The sequence below is a fragment of the Nicotiana sylvestris genome, chromosome 10, assembly GCF_000393655.2.
Source record: "Nicotiana sylvestris chromosome 10, ASM39365v2, whole genome shotgun sequence".
NCBI classification, from domain to species: Eukaryota; Viridiplantae; Streptophyta; class Magnoliopsida; order Solanales; family Solanaceae; genus Nicotiana; species Nicotiana sylvestris.
Window position 1 is genome coordinate 150,906,900 of NC_091066.1, and position 22,393 is coordinate 150,929,292.

General features: G+C 38.0%; 1 protein-coding gene across 1 annotated transcript; it reads left to right on the top strand.

The window, feature by feature from the left end:
* Positions 1–205: 205 nt before the first annotated feature.
* Positions 206–1,279, top strand: LOC104221157 (mitogen-activated protein kinase kinase kinase 20-like). Its single transcript, XM_070159779.1, has one exon. The coding sequence runs from the start codon at positions 206–208 to the stop codon at positions 1,277–1,279; it is 1,074 nt and encodes a 357-aa protein (XP_070015880.1).
* The last annotated feature ends 21,114 nt before the right edge of the window (positions 1,280–22,393 follow it).

Genomic DNA, 22,393 nt, shown 5'->3' on the forward strand with positions numbered 1-22,393 from the left:
AATGATCATATTAAGTAGCTAGAGAAGTTGTCGTCTACTTTTATTAATAGTGTTAGGGTTACGTACTAAAGATCAGAAAGAAGTTACTCAAAGAATTAAAGCTTGCATTCCTCCTTGATGTATTCTCATTGTTAGGGTTAAAGAATAGGTTTATATAGCTAGGGTGAAAATAGACAGAGAAGGAAAAGTTATCAAAGAATCAAGAATGTATTGGAAAAAGCTGAAAGCGTTGGGTGCTGGTTCTTATGGAACTGTGTTTCTTGCCACACCAAAAGATGGTTCGTCTACTTTTGTTGCAGTGAAATCCGCAGAAGTGAAGGATTCGTCATCGCTATCAATGGAAGGAGGAATATTGGACGCGCTGAAAGAGTCGCCATACGTAGTTCAGTGCTTTGGAGAAGATGTAAGTGTCGAAAACGGTAAACATACTTATAACCTCTTGCTCGAATATGCCGTTGGTGGCACTTTGCATGATTTGATTAATATCTACTCTAAGTGTAAGACGATGGTTGAAGAATCAAAGGTTGCATACTATGCTTTTCAGCTTTTGACTGGGATTTCTCATGTTCATCGTAAGGGTTTCATTCACTGCGATCTGAAACCGAGTAATATACTTGTTTTTCCTACTATTGATGACGAATATGGTAGTATTGTGGATGTGCGCCTGAAGTTGGCTGATTTTGGGTTGTCGTTGAGAACAGTAGAGAACGAAACACATACGTATTGGGATAGAGGCTCGAAGAAGTGTCGTCATCATAGAGGGACTCTGCTTTATGCTTCGCCAGAATCTGTAGCTCGGGGGATTCATGGTAAAGCCGTTGATATTTGGGCACTTGGTTGCATAGTTGTAGAGATTATCACAGGGAGACGGTTATGGTCGTGTCATGAAAGTGTTGATGATTTGGACTTTAAGATTACACATGAAGAACCTGTGATTCCGAGTAACGTTTCTAATATATGCAAGGACTTTCTGGTCAAGTGTTTTGAAAAAGATCATAATTGGAGATGGACTGCAGATATGCTGCTTAATCATCCATTCATTAAGAATGCCACGTCCGGTAAATATCATCCAGAAGATCATGGGCTGATCAGTAATAATAAGGTTATTATTAACCCTTTTAGTCATTGCGAAAGCTGGGTTTGTAAGCAGCATTTGTTTTCAACGTGCTTTCATTTGCCTTCAAGTGATAACTTCAGATCAAGATATGCTAATTTTCCAGCAGAGAATGCACAACGTCGAATTACAGAAGCTCCTAATTACTCTCTTCCTCTGTGTTAGAAGAAGACCAGCTTGAAACTGGAATAATCTCAAATATATATGTTGGAAGCTAGCTAGCTATAATTTCTCTGTCATGTAAAAGAACTAAGTGGGACACTGAACATATGGTAGCTGGCGTTTCTATTTTGGGATAACAAATTTGTAAACGTAGTTTTGTTGTTGATCTCATTAAAGCAATTAATGTGAATTATTTTGATGCAGCATGTGTAATCCTGTGTTATTTGAACCATCTTTAGTACAAATAATATAATTAATATGTAAAGATAGTGCCAAAACTGATATTGTACATATATATGATCAACGTGCTTCTCTCCGTTTCTCATTGTCTCAATTTCCCTGAGCTTGTTTGGATGGTAGTTACCTATTGTATTCTATTGTTACTTTAGATACAATATTTATTTTGATTGTTACTTAAATTTTATTGTATCGTCTTGTTAAATTTGTTGTTACGCAACGATGGAAAGTGACACACTTTATGCAACGAGCGATTTGGTGTGATTGCATCGTTATCTTGTCTTTTTCTCTTATCCCGCCCTTCATTGTTATTCTATAATTTATTTTATTCTTTATCCGACTTTTTTTATATAGTAATTCTACCCTGTATCATAATAATTTTTAATAATATTGCAATTTTATTCTTCATATTGCTAGTGCTTGATATCATGATCAAACGACGTCAAACGATACATTCTATCTAAACATTATATTCATCAAACGATATAATATAATATAATGCAATACGATAGGTTATGAAGCGATCTATAACAATCATGCAAACAAGTTAAGTTGGATTGTACTAATTAATTAGCTAGGAGACACATGTTCCATTTTAAATTAATATTCTGAGATAATTAATTAAGCTAGGTTTTAATCATGATTAGGATAATAGATATTTCATATATTTAGTCCAAAAGACCCGGTAATCCCAACATTTTAGCTACTAAATTTAATTTTTATTGTATGACCACTTGCTTTATTCAAACATTCATAGATATGATTACTACATTATCTATACTAATACATGCACGATTGAACAAAAATTAAACAAAATTCCAGTAAAAACTAAAAGAGGATTTTTTTGAAGCGGGAGGATCCAAACTTATGTACTTCTCTTTGGAGATTAGAATTCCTTTCTAAAGCATCCAAATGAAATGAGGTTCAAAACAACTTTTACAAAAGTGAAATATTCTACATGATTGTCAAGGCGGAGTCAGGATTTGAAGGTTATGAGTTCTAATTTTATCATTGAATCCTAACTCGTTTTAGTTACTTGATTAGCAATTAACATTTTATATTTTTAATATTTTTAATACAAATACAAAATTTAAGCAAAAACTAATGTATTCGTTCGAACCCATAGCTATACTATACTACCTGCACCCCTACTGAATGCGGCTTAAATATTTAAAAGGATTGACATGCAAGGTGGTAAAAGATTTACTTGCATTTTCAAATTCTTTGAAGGCTTACATCAAAGGGGTTTATTTACCACTATAAGTCCACTTATCATATTATCCTAAAAATTTAAATACCAGTGTTACAGGTTTTAGCTGGATTTGGAAATTAAACTAAACACGCCTAATAAAATAGAACATTTTATTTGACTTTAGTTTATTCCCGTAGCAGACTTTCTATACATTCGATATCTAAGGAAAGTAGAATATTCTAATTGACAGCACTTGCACTTTCTGCAAAAATAATCCGAAGGAAAAATAGCAGTTTTCGTTCCTATATTATTATCTAATTTCAATTTTGATCCTCGTGATATTCATATTCCATAATAGAAAAGATAAAATTATAAGCTATCATATCAATTTCCGAGATATATATTATGTGAAACAGATTGACTCAAGATTGGTTTTAATTTATTGCTCGTTGTTTATTTATACTTTAGATATTTGTTTGATTTATTCATTTGTATTACATGAGGAGTTCATTGAATATCTATCACGACCCGGATTTTTCATCCTCGAGAGCCGTGATGACGCCTACTGTGAAAGCTAGGCAAGCCAAATTATTTTAATTACTTAACTTTTTTCAGTTTTAAACCATATCAGTGAAGAATAGATATCATGCAAATAGCGATAATAATTGAGCGGAAGACAAAATCTGATAATTAATCGTAATACAACTGCGGAAGTCCAAATACAACTCTACCCAGAATTTGGTGTCACAGCTTCACAGACGGTTTAAGAATACTACAACAAAGTCAGAAAGGTAAAATATACACTGTTTCTGAATTGAGTAAAGGAAACAGGATAAAGGAAAGATAGGAGGTGACGCCAAGGCCCGCGGATGCATGCAGGATTACCTCGGGTCGCTTGTTGGACTGAAGGCAACAATCTCACTGCGGTCCGAAATCTACAACACTGGGATCTGCACAAAAGAGTGCAGAGTGTAGTATCAGCACAACCGACCCCATGTGCGGGTCGCCCGTTGGACTGAAGGCTTGTGACCTCGGAATTCGATTCCGGGCATACGTCCAAGTCCCATATTTTCCTATGGACCCTCCGGGACCGTCAAATCACGGATCCAAGTCCGTTTACCCAAAATGTTGATCGAAGTCAATTCAAACTCATTTTAAAGTCAAAATTTATCATTTTCACAGATTTTCACATTATGACTTTCCTGCTACGCGCCCGGACTACCCACAGAAATCGAAGTGATGCTGAAAGAGGTTTTTAAGGCCTCGGAACGCAGAATTTACTTTTAAAATAAGTGGTCATCACATTCTCCACCTCTAAAACAACCGTTCGTCCTCGAACGGACATAAGAAGGAAGTACATGAGTCGGCAAAAAGATAGGGATAACGGCTCCACATATCGGACTCGGACTCCCAGGTCGATGCCTCAGCAGGCTGTCCTCTCCACTGAACACGAACAGAAGGAAAACTCTTCGATCTCAACTGACGAACATGCCGGTCTAGAATAGCTACCGGCTCCTCCTCATAAGACAAGTCCTTTTCCAACTGGACAATGCTGAAATCTAACACGTGGGATGGATCGCCGTGATATTTCCGAAGCATGGACACATGAAACACTGAATGCACGGCTGATAAGCTCGGCGGCAACGCAAGTCTGTAAGCCACCTCTCCCACTCGATCAAGAATCTCAAATGGGCTAATGAACCTAGGGGTAAGCTTGCCTTTCTTTCCAAATCTCATCACGCCCTTCATAGGCGACACTCAAAGCAATACCCGCTCACCGACCATGAAAGCCAAATCACAAACCTTGCAGTCGGCATAACTCTTTTGCCTGGACTGAGCTATACGAAGCCTATCCTAAATGATCCTGACCTTGTCCAAGGCGTCCTGTACTAGATCCATACCTAACAACTGAGCCTTTCCCGGCTCAAACCATCCAACTGGCGAACGACATCGCCTACCATACAAAGCCTCATAAGGAGTCATCTGGATACTTGAATGATAGCTGTTGTTGTAGGCAAACTCTGCTAAAGGCAAAAACTGATCCCACGAGCCTCCAAAGTCAATGACACAAGCTCAGAGCATATCCTCCAAAATCTGAATGATCCGCTCGAACTGCCCGTCCGTCTGAGGATGAAACGCTGTGCTCAACTTAACCCGTGTGCCCAACTCTCACTATACTTCTCTCCAGAAATATGAGGTAAATTGCATACCTCGGTCTAAAATGATAGACTGGGGCACACCATGGAGACGAACAATCTCCTGGATATAGATCTCAGCTAACCTCTTGGAAGAGTAGGAGACTGCCACAGGAATGAAATGTGCTAACTTGGTCAGCCTACCAACAATAACCCACACTGCGTCGAACTTCCTTTGAGTCCGTGGGAGTCCAACAACGAAGTCCGTAGTGATCCGCTCCCACTTCCACTCGGGAAGCTCAATCCTCTGAAACAAACCACCCGGCCTCTAATGTTCGTACTTAACCTACCGACAGTTCAAACACCTAGCCACATATGAAACAATGTCCTTCTTCATTCTTCTCCACCAATAGTGCTGCCGCAAATCCTGATACATCTTCACGACGCCCGGATGAATAGAGTACTGGGAACTATGGGCCTCCTCTAAAATCAACTCCTAAAACCCATCCACCTTAGGCACACAAACTCGACCCTGCAATCTTAAAACTCCATCATCACCAAAGGTAACCTGCTTGGCACCTCCGTGCTGCACCGTGTCTCTAAGGACACACAAATGGGGATACTGCAAATCTCGGATACACTCTACAATAAAGAGGAACGAGCGATTGTGCAAGCTAACACACGACTGGGCTTAGAAACATCCAACCTCATGAACTGATTGGCCCAAGCCTGAACATCCAAAGCAAGCGGTCTCTCACCGACCGGAGTATAAGCAAAACTGCCCATACTGGCTGACTTCCTACTCAAAGCATCGGCCACCACATTGGCCTTTCCCGGATGATATAAGATGGTGATATCATAGTCCTTCAACAACTCCAACCACCTTCTTTGCCTCAAATTCAACTCCTTTTGCTCGAACAAATACTGCAGACTCTTGTGATCCATGAATACCTCACATTCCACGCCATATAGATAATGTCTCCAAATCTTCAATGCGTGCACAATGGCTGCTAACTCCAAATCATGAATCAGATAGTTCTTCTCATGAATCTTCAACTGCCGCGAAGCATAGGCAATGACCTTGCTATCCTGCATCAACACTGCACCAAGTCCAATACGAGATGCATCACAATAAACTGTATAAGGCCCTGAACCTGTCACACCTCCTTTTTGCGCGCCCGCCCCGAAGGGTAAAATGCGCGAGGGAGTTTTTTCCAATTTAAGTGACAATATTCGAAATGGGATTATTTATTTAATTCAGAGTCGCCACTTGGGAAAGGTTTGGCTTTTGGTGTCCCAAGTCACCGGTTTATCTTGAATCCCAATTCGAGGAAAATGTTCGACTTTCCAAATGAAGTCTGCGAACCAGAAATTCTAAGTAAGGAATTCTGTTGACCCGAGGGAAGGTGTTAGGCACCCCCGGATCCCGTGGTTCTAGCACGGTCGCTTAAATTGTTATAATGGCTAAATATCTGATTTTAAATACATGTTATAACTTGTGTGCTTTTATTAGATTTAAATCGCTTTTATTATTATTTATTTTTTATGGAATTACAACGTCGTGAAAATGCATTTCGAACCACGTCACAATCAATGCGCCCGTGGTTGTTAATACATTCCGACTCCGTTGAGATTTGGATTTGGGTCACATAAATGCGCACCCGAATTTAAGAAGGTAAGATTATTAAAATGCGCACCTGAAGCAATTATCGTATTATTATTTCTGGGTAAGGCCGTGGAATTTTGCTAAACGGCTCATCCCGAAGTCTAAGTAATTTTAATTAAACATTTATCGAGGGCCCCACAATTTGTGCATTTTATTGGGCGAGGCTCATCTCATTTATTTTAACAGGATAATCATAAAGTGCCTACATTTTTCTATTAAAATTGTTTCTACAAAATGAAAGAAAAAAAGATCTTAATTTATTTACATGCTTGAGTTGTTATAGTTGAGTTTCGGATATGATTCATAAATTCTAAAAATGATGTAAGCAGGGCGGTCCGTTGCCAATGCGGGCCCAAGCCCAATGTGTATGGCATAAAACTAAACCTGGGCCGTCTTATTCACGTATTACTAACTAGTTACATTATACTAGGCATGTTCTCAGTTTGTCAAATTAAAAAAAAAACTTAGCAATCTAATTTTAATCCTAAACCAATTACATGCTGGAATTAACCAATATTATTTAACTAAACAATATTCTTACAAGTTCCGAAATGGTCTATTCGTTTGATTTTTAACTTAGACGGAGTTACTACACCATTTATTTATTTTTAGGCAATATATATAGATAGTTCATCCGTTAAGCTATCGTCAGATGTTCCACTATATATATATATATATTAAATAGCTACATGATTCTGATTTTTGTAAGCTAAATAATTTATATATACAAATAAAATTCAGAATATAATTTAAAATAAATTTAGAACTTCAATTCTTCATTTTTCGTATTCATGCTTCCTGTTTCAGTTTACAATAATCAGCGTGTCAGTTGTGTACCTGATATTGGAAGCAAAAGAAACGTGAGATCAGCAAAAACTCAGTAGCATACAACAAAAGCAACCCCAACAACCAGTAACAACCAGTAACGAGAAATTTAGTGGCAGATTTTAAAATCAAGACAAAAATCCAGAAACACCAACAACAATCAACGGACAGAAGCAAAGGGAATCTTTTCAGATTTTGAAAGACTAGTTAGTGTTTAACCCTTAATTTCTGAATCCGTATATCAGAATATTTGGATTGTATATCAGGTGTATACTATTCTTCTTTTGAATTTCCAGAATGTTTTTCTTTTTATTTTCTAAAGTCTTAGTATTTTTCGGAATTTCCTCTCTCTTAAAATTTTCTTCTCTCTTCTCCCCCCACTTATCTGATCCCCGTTTCTCTATTTATTCCTCATCCCAAACTCTTTAATCCATTAATAAAACCATCACTTTCTCCTACCAAACCCACTATCTTTCCACTCATCCTCCACTACATTAAACAAATATATCAACTTCACCCCATTACATCTTGTCCCCCATGCCTAACATAAACAATTACCATATTCCCCTCCACTACAATTTGTCTTGTCCCCCATTTATATTAAACAATTATATCACCCACACCCCATTACATTTTGTCCCCATGCTTAACATAAAGAATTATTCAAAATGTTCAATTCCCAAATTACCCTTCCGACCCTATTGCAATTACCATTTACCCCTGAACGTACTGCAAATTACCAAACTACCCCCATCAGCTATAACCAATTCACCTAATCAATCTTAACCAAAATATAGCCAATATGATCAATTTCTAACAATGTTCAACAACAAAATTCAAACTAAATGATGAACAACAAAGAAACAACTAAAATTATCTTGATTGAACAAAATCTTTAACAAAAAACAAACCTACTTTCAGATTCAACAACAATAACAACAAACAAATATATTCAGATTTCTAAATTCAATAATCATTTGAACTTAAAATCTAACAACTTTACAACCAACAATTCCTATATTAAAGCTAAACAAAATCATGAAGCAAACTGAAGAAATAATCAAAAATGATAATCAACAAACAAGAAGATCAAACTTATACTAATTTCGGATTCAATATCAATCAAACAAAGTATGAACATAAATGAAAAGATTCAACAACAATAACAAACAAGCTTAATTCAACTTTGAATTAAACTTAAACAAAACAAATAAACATATTCAAATTACTAATCTTCAAATAATCAATTAATCTTTTTAAATTAAATCCAACAAAATTATAACAAAGATATATGATCCAAAATTTAAAAACCAAAACATAACTTCACATTAAATCACTGAATTAAAAACGAACTTCAAAAAAATGAATACGAATTAAATCTATATTAACAACAAACAATGGATTCAAACGATTTAAGCTAACACTTTTCTATATTAAAACTAAATCCTCTTAAAATTAATAAAACAAACTGAAAAATAATTTAATTGAATCTTCAACTTAAATCTATCAACAATATAATTAATCAAACTAACAATTTCTACAAAAACAAACAAGAAAAACAAAACAACTAAATAAAAATCAAGAACAAGAATCAAACATTTAATGATTTCATATCCGAAAAATATCAAACAAATTACGGATGGGAACGAAACTTAAAACAACTAACCGGATCGGAACGATGATGAACTTGAACAAAACAAATCTGCTCGGAAATGATTATCGCACCAAAATCGACTCGAATCTGCCCGAAAACTTAAACAATAGACGAAGCTCGACGGAGGGGTGTTTGGCGACGTGGGGTTCTGAAGCAGTAGCAACACGTTGCTGCCATGCTGCTGAACCAGTAGCAGCACGAGCAGCAGCATGGAGAAGAAGAACGCAACAGCAACCCGTGAAGGAGCTGCCATGGCGGCGATGGGCAAGCATCCGCGACGCGACGAAGAAGATGTAGCCATGGCAGCCGTGATGCAGTGGTGACACTGCTGGTGGAGCTCGACGGAGCAACAGCAACATGAAGGATGAAGAACACAACAGCAGCAGTGTTGGAGAAGAAGAAGACGCAGCAGCAGGATAAGAAGCAACTACGAGCAGCAATGGTGAAGGCAGTAGCAGCTGCTACTGCTGAGCATGTTCGATGTGAGGGCTGTCATGGATGGTGGTTTTGAGCTGGAAGGAGCAGATGCATCGAGCAGCAGTGGTGAAGAACAAAACGCAGCAGCAGCAGTGGCGGAGGAAAAGAAAACGCAACAGCAGTCCAATGGGGTTCGTTTGGACGTGAACTGAGTGGTCGTTTGGTTGGTTATGGCGACGTGGGGTTCGACGGAAAGTTGGCTGCGTTTTTTTTATTGAAGAAAGAAGATGAAGGAGTTGTGCGTGTGTGAGTGTGTACTATATGTGTTGGAGAAGGAGAAGGAGGGCAGCCATTGTTGGGGAGCTTTGGAGAAGAAGGAGAAAAAGAGAAGAATAAGAAAAGGGGGGGCGGACGGTTAGTCTAGGTTTTTAGGTTTTTTTTTTTTTTTTTCAAATGCAAGATAGGGGGTGTTGGGTCTCTTGGGTTATGGACCGGGTCGACCCGGTTTGAAATGGACCGGGTCATGGGGTGGGCCTGTGGCTTGAAATTGAAGAAGAGGCCTAATTCCGATTTTCTTTGTATTTTTGCTCTCTTTTCTTCTTTTATTTTTCTAAAACTAAATTATAAAAATACTTAAATTATTATTAAGAACTAAATTAAGTCATAAAAGCACAAATTAACTCCCAATAACAATTAACGCATAATTAAGTAATAATTAAGCATAAAATTGTATATTTGGACATTAAATGCTAAAAATGCAAAAGATGCCTTGTAATTTTTCAATTTTTGTAAAACAAACTTAATTACTAACAATTGTATAATTAAATCCTACATGCAAAATGCGACATATTTCTGTATTTTTAATAATTTAACAAATAAATATGCACAGACAAATATACAAATAATTACACAAAAATACCACAAAAATTCAAAAAATTGCACACCAAGAAAAAATCATTTTATTTTGAATTTTTTGGGAGTAATTCTTTCATAGGGCAAAAATCACGTGCTTACAGAACCTATGGGCAAAACCAACACCGGTGCCGTAGTCAGAGCTGTCTTGAGCTTCTGAAAGTTTGCCTCACACTCATCCGATCATCTAAACTGGGCACCCTTCTAGGTCAACCTAGTCATCGAAGCTGCAATAGATGAAAACCCATCCATAAACTGACGATAGTAGCCTGCCAATCCCATGAAACTCTGGATCTCTGTAGCTGATGCTGGTCTAGGCCAGTTCTTGACTGCCTCGATCTTCTTCGGATCAACCTGAATACCCTCTACCGATACGACATGACCCAAGAATGCAACTGAAATCAACCAGAACTCGCACTTTGAAAACTTAGCATACAACTGACTATCCATCAAAGTCTGAAGAACCACTCTAAAATGCTGCTCGTGCTCCTCCCGGCTACGGGTATAGTTCAAAATATCGTCAATGAAGACTATCACAAACAAATCCAAGTAAGGCCTGAACACTCAGTTCATCAAATCCATAAAAGTTGTTGGGGCATTTATCAACCCGAATGACATCACCAAGAACTCATAATGCCCGTACCGAGTGCGGAAATCTGTCTTAGGGACATGGAATGCCCTAATACTCAACTGATGGTAGCCAGATCTCAAGTCAATCTTCGAAAATACCCTGGCACCCTGAAGCTGATCAAACAAATCAACAATCCTCGACAATGGATACTTATTATTGATTGTAACCTTGTTCAACTGTTGGTAATTAATACACATTCTCATCGATCTGACCTTCTTCTTAATAAATAACACTGGTGCACCCCAAGGCGAAATACTAGGTCTAATGAAACCTTTTTCAAGAAAGTCTTGCCATTGCTCCTTCAACTCTTTCAACTCAGGCGGGGCCATACGATACGACGGGATAGAAATGGGCTGAGTGCCCGGAGCCAAATCAATGCAAAAGTCAATATCCCTGTCGAGTGGCATACCCGGCAGGTCTGAAGGGAATACCTCAGGGAACTCACGAACAATAGGCACAGATCAATAGAAGGAACCTCGGCACTAGAATCACGAACATATGCCAAATAGGTCAAACACCCCTTCTCGACCATACGCCGAACCTTCATATATGAGACAACACTATGGGTAGAATGACCAGGAGTCCCTCTCCAGTCTAAACGAGATAAACCCGGTAAGGCTCATAGCCGGCTCAAGGGTAAGGCAGCACAAGTAATGGATTAGAGCCCCCAAATTTTGGGGGCCCACTTTCCCTTGGTAGTAATTTTAATTTTTTCAATATAAAAATTGAGTATCTTAATGTTAAAAAGTAAATAATTTAATACAAAAAGGAAAAGAAAATTTTAATTTTTGACTGGCGCTGATCGTTGAGATTTTAATAATCTAAAGGGTATACAAATATCTTTGAATTTTTATTTAGCGGGTAAAATTTGATTTTTATTTAAAGGGTATAAAGATATCTTTTAATTTTTACAAGAGTGGGTTGCTCTAGTAGTGAGCTCCCTCCACCCCAAGAGCAAGGTGTGGAGTTCTTGAAGGGAGGGAATCGAGGGTCTATCGGAAATAGCCTCTCTACTCTAGGGTAAAATTTGATATCACTAGTTGATAAGAATCTTAAAAAAATATTGCCTTAACCTTAGTCTGATATGGTAGTTTAGACTTATTTTATATTATATAACGTTTAAAGAAATACTACAAGTAGAAGTTAATACTCTGATCCGTATACTCAATAAGATAACAAGATTTTTTTAAAAAAATACCTATATTCCTCATAAAACTGTATTCCTACAATAATTTTGCATTAGGATCAATAATGTATTAGGAGAATCTAAATGGATCAGGTTAGCTATATTATCATTTTAAAAAAACTTATTAGAATAATTCGTTGTAAGAAAATTATTAATATCTTTGCATCTAAAAAAGTTAAAAAATAGATTTTAAACAAAAATATACAAATTTATTTTGTTAACAAATTAGGGCCTCTCATCGACATTTTGCTTTAGGCCACCAACAATGTTGGGCTGCCCCTAGTAAGGCTAAGGTCGCAGTCTTGGCATGGCAGTCCAAGATAGCGTGATAAGGTAACAACCAGTCCATCCACAATATGACATCGAAATTGACCATGTCCAGAAGAAGTAAATCTATACGAGTCTCAAGACCCCCAATCACAACTATACATGAACGATGGACTCGATCTACCATAATAGAATCACTCACCAATATAGATACATAAACAGAAGCACTCAAAGAATCACTAGGCATGACCAGATATGGTGCAAAATAAGACGACACATAGAAGTATATAGATCCTGGATCAAATAAAACCGAAGCATCTCTACTACAAACCAGAACAATACCTATGATAACTGCATCGGAAGCCTCAGCCTTGGGCCTGGCTGGAAGAGCATAACATCGGGGCTGGACCCCACCACCCTAAACTACATCTCTAGGATGGCCTGCTGCTGGCTGGCCTCCACCTCTAGTGGCCTGAGCTCCACCTCTAGTACCTCTACCTCTGCCTCTAGCTAGCTGGGTGGGCTGTGGAACACCTGGTGCCTGAACCATAGCACGGGAACCCTGTTGCTGAGAATTGCCCGGTGCTCAAGGGAAATATCTAGCAATGTGCCTCATGTCATCATAAGTAAAACAAGCCCTCGACTGTTGGGGTTGACGACCCTGGAAACTCTGAAGCGGCGGTGCACTGATAGGAGATGGTGGTGCACTATAGGTCTGTTGATCAGAATACTACATATAAGAACCACGGCCACCTGAAGCACCGTAAGAAACCTAAAGTACAGACTGAAAAGGCCAAGGAGGATGACCTCTACCATATAAATCACTGCCTCCAGACGAGGTACCACTGAATTGGCCTAAATGACGAGGCCTCTTGTCAGATCCCGGGACCACCTCCCTACGATAGAACCATCTCAACTCTCATGGCCGCATTGGCCGCCTCCTGGAAAGTAATCTCACTCCCAGTCTCCTTGGCCATCTAAAGTCGAATAGGCTGGATAAGTCCCTCAATGAACCTCCTCACCCTCTCTCTCTTGGTGGTAAGTATAAGAAGAGCATGACTGCTCAAGTCGATGAATCTAGTCTCATACTGAGTAGCAGTCATAGAATCCTGTTGGAGATGCTCAAACTGCCTCCGATAGGTCTCTCTCTGAGTAATGGAAGAAACGTCTCCAAAAATTGCTGTGTAAACTGCTCCCAAGTCAAAGCTGGTGATCCGGATGGTCTAGCCAAACAATAATCTCTCCACCAAGTCTTGGCGGATCCAGACAAGCAAAAAGTAGCAAAATCGACCCCATTGGTCTCCACTATCCCCATGTTCCTGAGAACCTCATGACAGCTGTCTAGATAATCTTGGGGATCTTTCGAAGATGCACCGCTGAAAGTGGTAGTGGAGAGCTTGGTGAAACCTATCCAACCTCCACAAAGCCTCTAAAAACGTAGCTGATCTATCACCGGTCTGTGCTACTGCTCGGCTGAAGAAGCGGTACGTGACTTCGCCATTCGCGAAAGGACAAGAGTAGATGATTCAATTTAACACTGAGAGAACAAAACTGCATGACAAAGAAGAATAGAAGTGAAATTTTTCCTAACTCCCTAGCCTTTGGGGGATAAATACAGACGTCTCCATACCGATCCCTCAGACTCTACTAAGCTTGTCTGTGAACTGTGATATCCATGTAACCTAGAGCTCTGATACCAATTTGTCACGATCCGGATTTTCCACCCTCAAGAGCCGTGATGGCACCTACTGGTGAAAGCTAGGCAAGCCAAATTATTTTAATTACTTAACCTTTTCCAGTTTTAAACCATATTAATGAAGAATAGATATCATGCAAATAGCGATAATAATTGAGCGGAAGACAAAATCTGATAATTAATCGTAATACAACAGCGGAAGTCCAAATATAACTCAACCCAAAATTTGGTGTCATAGCTTCACAGACGGTCTAAGAATACTACATACAAAGTCAGAAAGATAAAATATACATTGTTTCTGAAATGAGTAAAGGAAACAAGATAAAGGAAAGATAGGAGGTGATTCCAAGGCCCGCGGACGCCTGCAGAACTACCTCGAGTCAGCTGTTGGACTGAAGGCAGCAACCTCACTGCGATTCGAAATCTACAACATTGGGAACTGTACAAAAGACTGCAGAGTGTAGTATCAGCGCAACCGACCCCATGTGCTAGTAAGTGCCTAGCCTAACCTCGGCGAAGTAGTGACGAGGCTAAGACCAGACTAACAAATAAACATGTGCAGTTAAATCATATACAACGTAAATATAAAAGCAGATAATTACAGTTAAAATTGGGCAGGGGAAACATAGTTCGGGGAATAACAGATAACAACAGAATATCAAGAGAATATAAAGAAACCAAAATCCAATTACTAACAAGGATAGGGAAAACAAATGCAAAGTTCACTTTCATTTCACATCTTGTTGCAGGCGTGCAACCCAATCCCATTTTGTATATCTCGTTGTAGGCGTGCAACCCAATCCCATTTCATATATCTCGTTGCAGGCGTGCAACCCGATCCCATTTTACATATCTCGTTGCAGGCGTGCAACCCGCTCCCATTTCACATATCTCGTTGCAGGTGTACAACCCGCTCTTATTTTATATATCTCGTTGCAGGTGTGCAACCCGCTCCCATTTCACATATCTTGTTGTAGGCTGCAACCCGCTCCCATTTCACATATCTTGTTGTACGTGTGCAACCCACTCCCATTTTATATATTTCCGTGGCAGCGTGCCACCCGACCCCATTTACCAATCAACAACAATCACAAAAGAATCCCGGTAAGGGAACAATAATATTTCAACAACATCCTGACAGGGAACAATAATATCCAGACAAACATCCCGGCAAGGGAACAATAATATGACAATAACATCTCGACAGGGGAACAATAATAATAATCCTCATATGATGCCCAATAAACCACAATGGAGTCATAACAATTACAATACAGACTCACGGGCATGCTTGATACCAATGTATAGATACTCGTCACCATGCCTATACGTCGTACTCAACAAATACCACATAGCAAATAAGACTCGACTCCTAATCCCTCAAGCTAAGGATAGAAACACTTACCTCGATGCCTCGAACACAATTCAAGCCTCTACTATCGCTTTACCTCTTGATTTCACCACTAATTCGCTCGTATCTAGCCATAAGTTACTTAAGTACATCAATAAATGCTAAATGAATCAATTCTAATGCATGAAAATGAGTTTTCTAAAATTTTACCCAAAAGTCAAAAATCGCCCCTGGGCCCACATGGTCAAAACCCGAGGTTCGAACTAAAACCCGATTACCCTTTCCCCCACAAACCCAAGTATATAATTTATTTTGAAACCGGATCTCAAATCGAGGTCCAAATCCCCAATTTTTGAAAAACCTAGGTTCTACCTAAAACACCCAATTTCCCCATGAAAATCATTGATTTTGAGTTGAAATCATGTTAAAAGATGTTAATGATTGAAGGAAACAAGTTAAAATTGACTTACAATCGATTTGGAAGATGAGTTGTTCTTCAAAAATCGCCCTAGGGAGTTTATGTTTTGAAAAAATGTGAAAAATGGTTGATTTTCGGCTAAGTATAAAAATTGTAGGTTGCAGTTATGAGAATTGCGAATAGGGTTTGCAACGACCTCTGCTAGGTTCGCATTTGCGAAAAAGGGCTCGCATTTGCGAGCTGGGAATTGCGAACCATATGTCGCATTTGCGACGACTGGCCTCAAGCTGGTGGATCGCATTTGCGATCAAAATCCTCGCAATTGCGAAGATAGGATGGCCTGGCTGCTATCGCAATTGCGACCAAGCCCTCGTATTTGCGATATTACGTTTGCGAAGCCTGCAGGCCTGCACAGAAATGGCTGAAGCCTGTAATTCCTTAAGTCCAAAAATTCACCCCGTGGCCTATCCAAAACTCACCCGAGCCCTCGGGGCTCCAAACCAAACATGCATACCAACCTAAAAATATCATACGGACTCGCTCGTGCATTCAAATCACTAAAATAACATCAACAATTACGAATTTAGCATCAAAATCATAAAATTTTCTTAAGAACTTCAAATTTTCAATTTTCTAAAAAAAAAAAACGATCTGATTCACGTTATTTCAAGTCTGTTTCTTACCAAATTTCACAGACTTATTTTAAATCACATATAAGACATGTACTGGCGCCGGAATCAAAATACGGGCACGATACCATCAAGTTTTAATCACAATTCATTTCCAAATCTCATAAATAATTTCAAAAAATAATTTTCTTTAAAAATTCATTTCTCGGGCTTGGGACTTCGGAATTCGATTCCGGTCATACGCCCATGTCCTATATTTTCCTACGGACCCTCCGGGACCGTCAAATCATGGGTCCAGGTCCGTTTACCCAAAATATTGACCAAAGTCAACTCAAACTCATTTTAAAGTCAAAATTTATCATTTTTCACAGATTTTCACATTATAGCTTTGCGGCTACGCGCCTGGACTACGCACGCAAATTGAGGTGATGATGAAAGAGGTTTTTAAGGCCTTAGAACGCAAAAAGGTCATCACAATATCCATGTATTTTCGCTAATCTTTATATATATATTAAATGTTTGAATTTTTAAGACATAATTAACAAGTGAAATTGTTTCCCCTAAAAAGCTATATATGAAAAGAATACTCGTAGGGATGGCATTGGGACGGGCATGGTTTACTCTTATGCAAGTGCAGGGCTAGCTAAAACAATTTTTAAGATTTTTAAAGCGGGGAGGGTGGGGTGCGGGTTTAATGCGGGGCAACTTTGAATTTTATCTTTTTTGAAATAAAGTAATCATTTCAACTACAATTTCACATTCTTCTTACTAGCACGAATACTATTTTGATTTATAATTAACCAATTTGCATAAGTCTCAGCAAAATGATATTACATAAGTCAAGATATAGTATTAGTAATAGGAAATGATAGTCCATTTACTTTGGAAGATCAGTATAATACTCTCTTAGTTTAATGTTTATGTGATTCTATTAAACTCTCCATTTATAAAATAATAAAATGTCAAACTAGTTTGTTTTTAGAAAAAAAATTAAAGAAAAACAAAAAGGAAATTAAGCGGGGTGGGCGCGGGCTGAAAACTGAAAAAATAACTATGCGGGGCAGGGCGAGTTGAAATTTTTGTGGGTTTTTCAAACCCGCCCCGCCCGCCCCATTGCCATCCTTAAATGCTCAAGTTCTGCTGGCCTCGCACTCCAAACTGATCGATGGTGTCTCGATGTTCTCCTAGCACTCTCCCCTTTTAAAAATTATGTAAAAAGGCTCACGTTTTTTAGCTTCCTATAAACCTCTCCAAGGTTGTTGAAACTTTCTACTCCTAAGAGTTGTCTTTCCATATCTAAAATGAATTCGAGTCAGGAGAGATTAGTTATCATTGTAAAAGTGAGAATCTCAAAAGTTAAAAATTGAATTATTAATATGCTCTTCTAAATAACCTAAATATTCTATTTAAAATATAATAAAAAAGAAAAAGAAATTAATATTTTTAAAGTATTTTTTTAAAAAGTCCTTTTGATTTATACCCTATTTATAAAAATAGAAAATAAAACAAGTGCATCACAAGGCTCATTTAAGGGGATGACACTTGTTGCCATAATTTCTTTTAAATTTAGTGCTTGAACCCCAAACCTATGATTAATAATAAAGGAATCCTATTTTTTTCACCGTAACCCTTAATGGTAAAAGAGAGCAATTTTTGTTGGGGGGAGCCGAACAAAAAATTTCTATTTTTCATATTGTTCCTTAATCTCTAGTAATTTTCATATTTTGCCGGGAGGAAATAAAAAACTAAATTTTCTATTTTGCCAAGAAATAATTAAAGAGAAATTCTTTCCTCCTGCCGTCAGCATAATCCATGCCACGTGAAAAATGAACAAAGCATCTCTTATAGAGTTGAATACAGCAAACTATTGCGTTCTATGTAAATTGTTAAAAGAAGTTGATAAGAATCGCTATTGCAAGTCAATTAAAGTCTACATAATTATCGAATTATGGTTAAATATCATAAGTGAATAAAATTTGTGTAAATATCGATAATCGGATGCAGCAACAACAACAATAACATACTTAGTGAAATTCCACAAGTAGAGATTCAGGCATCGCAATTGCGAACCCTGCAGGTTCCACATTTGCGAGGCTTCCATCGCAAATGTGAACATAAGCTGGGCTAGTGGTTCTCGCATTTGCGAGGTTACCTTCGCATTTGCGAAGAGAGTCTGGGAGGGGCAAGGATTGCATATGCAGTCTTTTACTCGCATTTGCGAGGTTCAGTGATCGCAATTGCGACACTTTCCTCGCATTTGCGAAGGCATCGGGACTGTGTAAGGCTTCGCAATTGCGATAGCACCTTCGCATTTGCGAAGATCAGGTTGCAAATGCAACATCTGCAGCTGTGTAAAAGGGACTTTGATGTGATTTTTGATTCATTTTCCAAAATTTTAAAACCTAAACCACAAGAGGCGATTTCCCAAAGACCATTTCTTCCCCAAATCATACGTAATTGATTCTTAACTCATTTCTTTAAATCTTTCACTTCGTATAACAAGATTTCAACCTAGAATCTAGGATTTTTATGGTGGAATTGGGGATTTTGGGTAGAAACTAGGAATTTCGAAATTTGGAGATTTAGACTCAAATTGATGTCGAATTCTAAAACCAATTGTATATCCGGGCTCGGGGGTGAATGGGTAATCAGGTTTTCATCCGAATTTCGGGATTGGACCAAGCGGGCCTGTGATGACCCAAAAGATCATCTCTTGTTTTAGAAGTCAAATCTATATTCTGAGGCCTTAAAAACCTCCTTTTGTCTCACCTCAATTTGCATGCACAGTCCGGGCGTATATCCAGAAAGCCTTATGTGAAAATTTGAGAAAAATGTTAATTTTGCCTTTAAATTTGAATTTAAGTTGACTTTGATCAATATTTTGGGTAAATGGATCCGGATCCGTGATGTGACGGTCCCGGAAGGTCTATAGAAAAATATGGGACTTGGGCGTATGCCCAGAATTGAATTCCGAGGTCCCTAGCTCGAGAAATGAATTTTTGAAGAAAATTGTTTAACTGAAAAATATAAGGAGTTTAGAAATTGAATAATGTTTGAATTTGATGGTATCAGGCCTGTATTTTAGTTTCGGAGCCCGGTACAAGTTTAATATGGTATTTAAGTTGTGTTTGTAAAATTTGGTAAGAAACGGAATTCATATGACGTGATTCGGACCCTCGGTTGTGAAAATAGTAACTTTAATAGTTCTTGAGATTTTCATTGATTGTGATGCTAAATTAGTTATTTAAGATGTTATTTGGGCGATTTGATCGCACGAGCAAGCCCGTATGATATTTTAGGTTTGTGTGCATGTTTGGTTTGGAGCCCCGAGAGCTCGGGTGAGTTTCGGATAGGCTACGGGGTGATTTACACTTAAGAATTTCTGATGTATTGCTGCTTCTGGTGTTCTGATACTTTGTTCTTCGCGTCCGCGAAGGAAATCTCACAAACGCAAAGAGTAACTTAGTCTGAAGGAAATTTCCTTCTACGTGAACGCAAGGCACATGTCGCGAACGTGGAGTGTTGGGGGTATTACCCTTCACGAATGCGACCATTTTGGCAGGGACATAGGGAGGGGGAAATACTCTACGCGAACGCGGCGAATGGATCGTGAACGCTAAGGTTAGGGGTGAACCTTCGCAAACGCATACAGTATCTCACGAACATGAAGGCTCTTCTAGCTAATGTTTCACTAATGCGACAGGCTTCTCGCGAACGCGAAGAAGACCTGCCAATCGAATTAATAACAAAACCTAAGTCGGGAAAAGGCTATAATTTCATATCTTCTTCCATAGAAACCAACCTTTGGGCGATTTTTGAAGAGGGATTTCATCACCAAATCATAGGTTTGTGTTCTTAAGCTCATTTCCTTCATTTTTCATCAACACCCATTATATTCTAGGCCTAAATCTTGTTCTTTAAGGGTAGAAATTAGGTATTTTAAGAGAATTGAGGATTTTACATATTTGGGGATTTAGACCTCGATTTGGGGTCGGATTCCGAAACTAATTGCATATTTGGGCTCGTGAGTGAATGGGTAATCAGGTTTTGGTCCAAACCTCGAGTTTTGACCAAGCGGGCTCGGGTTCGATTTTGGACTTTTGGGGAAAATGATAGAAAACCTATAATTAAGCACTGGAGTTGAATTCTTTAGCATTTATCGATGTTGTTAAGTTAATTATGGCTAGATACAAGTAAATTGGAACTAGAATCTAAAGGGAAAATGGTATTTGAGGCTTGAGTTTGACCGTGGAATCCGAGGTAAGTGTTTGACCTAACCTTAGCTTGAGGAATATGTGTTGTGTCTTATTTGCTACGAGTTAGTATTGTGTACGATGTATAGGTGTGGTGATGAGTATCTATACGTTAGTGTTGAACATGCTCGTGAGTCTTATACTGTGATCGCTGTGATTCCTATTATGTACTATTCATGCCTAAACTGATGATTATACATGTTGAACAAGACTTATGGTATTCTCTTGGTAATTGACCATTGTTGAGCATTGGCTCACGTTGAGATTTATTTTGTGAAGTTAGTTGATAAAGCGAGATTGGTTATAGCTATTTCCCTTGCCGGGATGTTATTGTTTCTATTGGTGCTTCCTTGTCGGGATATTATTGTTTCTATTGTTGATTCCCTTGCTGGAATGTTATTGTTTCTACTATTTGGGTGAGGAAAGAGTAATAAAGCACGAAGGGTGATGCCGTACACATTTATATTTATGTATATGGTGAGGAAGAGTGATAAAGCCCGAAGGGTAATGTCGTGCATATCTATATTTATATTGATGCATATGGAAAGTGACACACTTTATGCAACGAGCGATTTGGTGTGATTGCATCGTTATTTTGTCTTTTTCTCTTATCCCGCCCTTCATTGTTATTATATAATTTATTTTATTCTTCACCCAACTTTTTTTTATATAGTAATTCTACCCTGTATCATAATATTTTTTAATAATATTGCAAGTTTATTCTTCATATTGTTGGTGCTTGATATCATGATCAAACGACGTCAAACGATATAATCTATCCAAATATTATATTCATCAAACGATATAATATAATATAATATAACACGACACGATACGTTATGAAACGATATGTATCATGACCCCGATTTCCCTCCGTAGGATGTCGTGAGTATTTGACAAAAAATATAAATCTTGGTTCAAATAATTAAATTTATATAAGCAAAGGTTATTCCTAGTTAATAATAATATCCTTAGATTTTAATATTAGAAAAAGCAATTGATAAGTGTTTATGCGGATAGTGTGGTATCACGTGATAAATATTTTAAAAAATCAAGAATAATGGTGTAGCATATAATATTCAATGAACAATAATAAATAGAATTTAAGTAGATAATGGGAATGATTCAATCAATAAAGGGTGGAATAAATGAACCTTCTACCTGACAATGATTGAAAGACAAATCCTTGAATAATCGAGGATTTCTCGAATTTGATTGTAAAGTGTAGATAAGAATCTCAGTGAAAAGTAGATCTTTGTATCGAGTGAAGACAAAATCTTTTTGTCAAAGTGCTTTTCTTACAAATGAATGTCACATGACCCTCTATCACTATTTTTTTTTCTATTTATACGAGATACATTCCCAAAAAATCCTAATAGTACAAATGAAGAGAATATCAACTAAAATATTCTCTTTAAGATCCTATCTCAAAGCTAGCCGTTACAGCTTCATCACCAGTACTCGACCTCGATCCTCGTTTATACCTTGACTACGGCTCTCATCAACTCTTCGACCACATGCTGTACGACTTCTCGGACCATTTTAATAAATGACGATTTGAGGATTCTTCTCATAATGTTATCTTGACCTGAATATTCTAAGGACGAATTTTGACCCATACAGTTAGTCCCTCCACTTATTGAGGCCG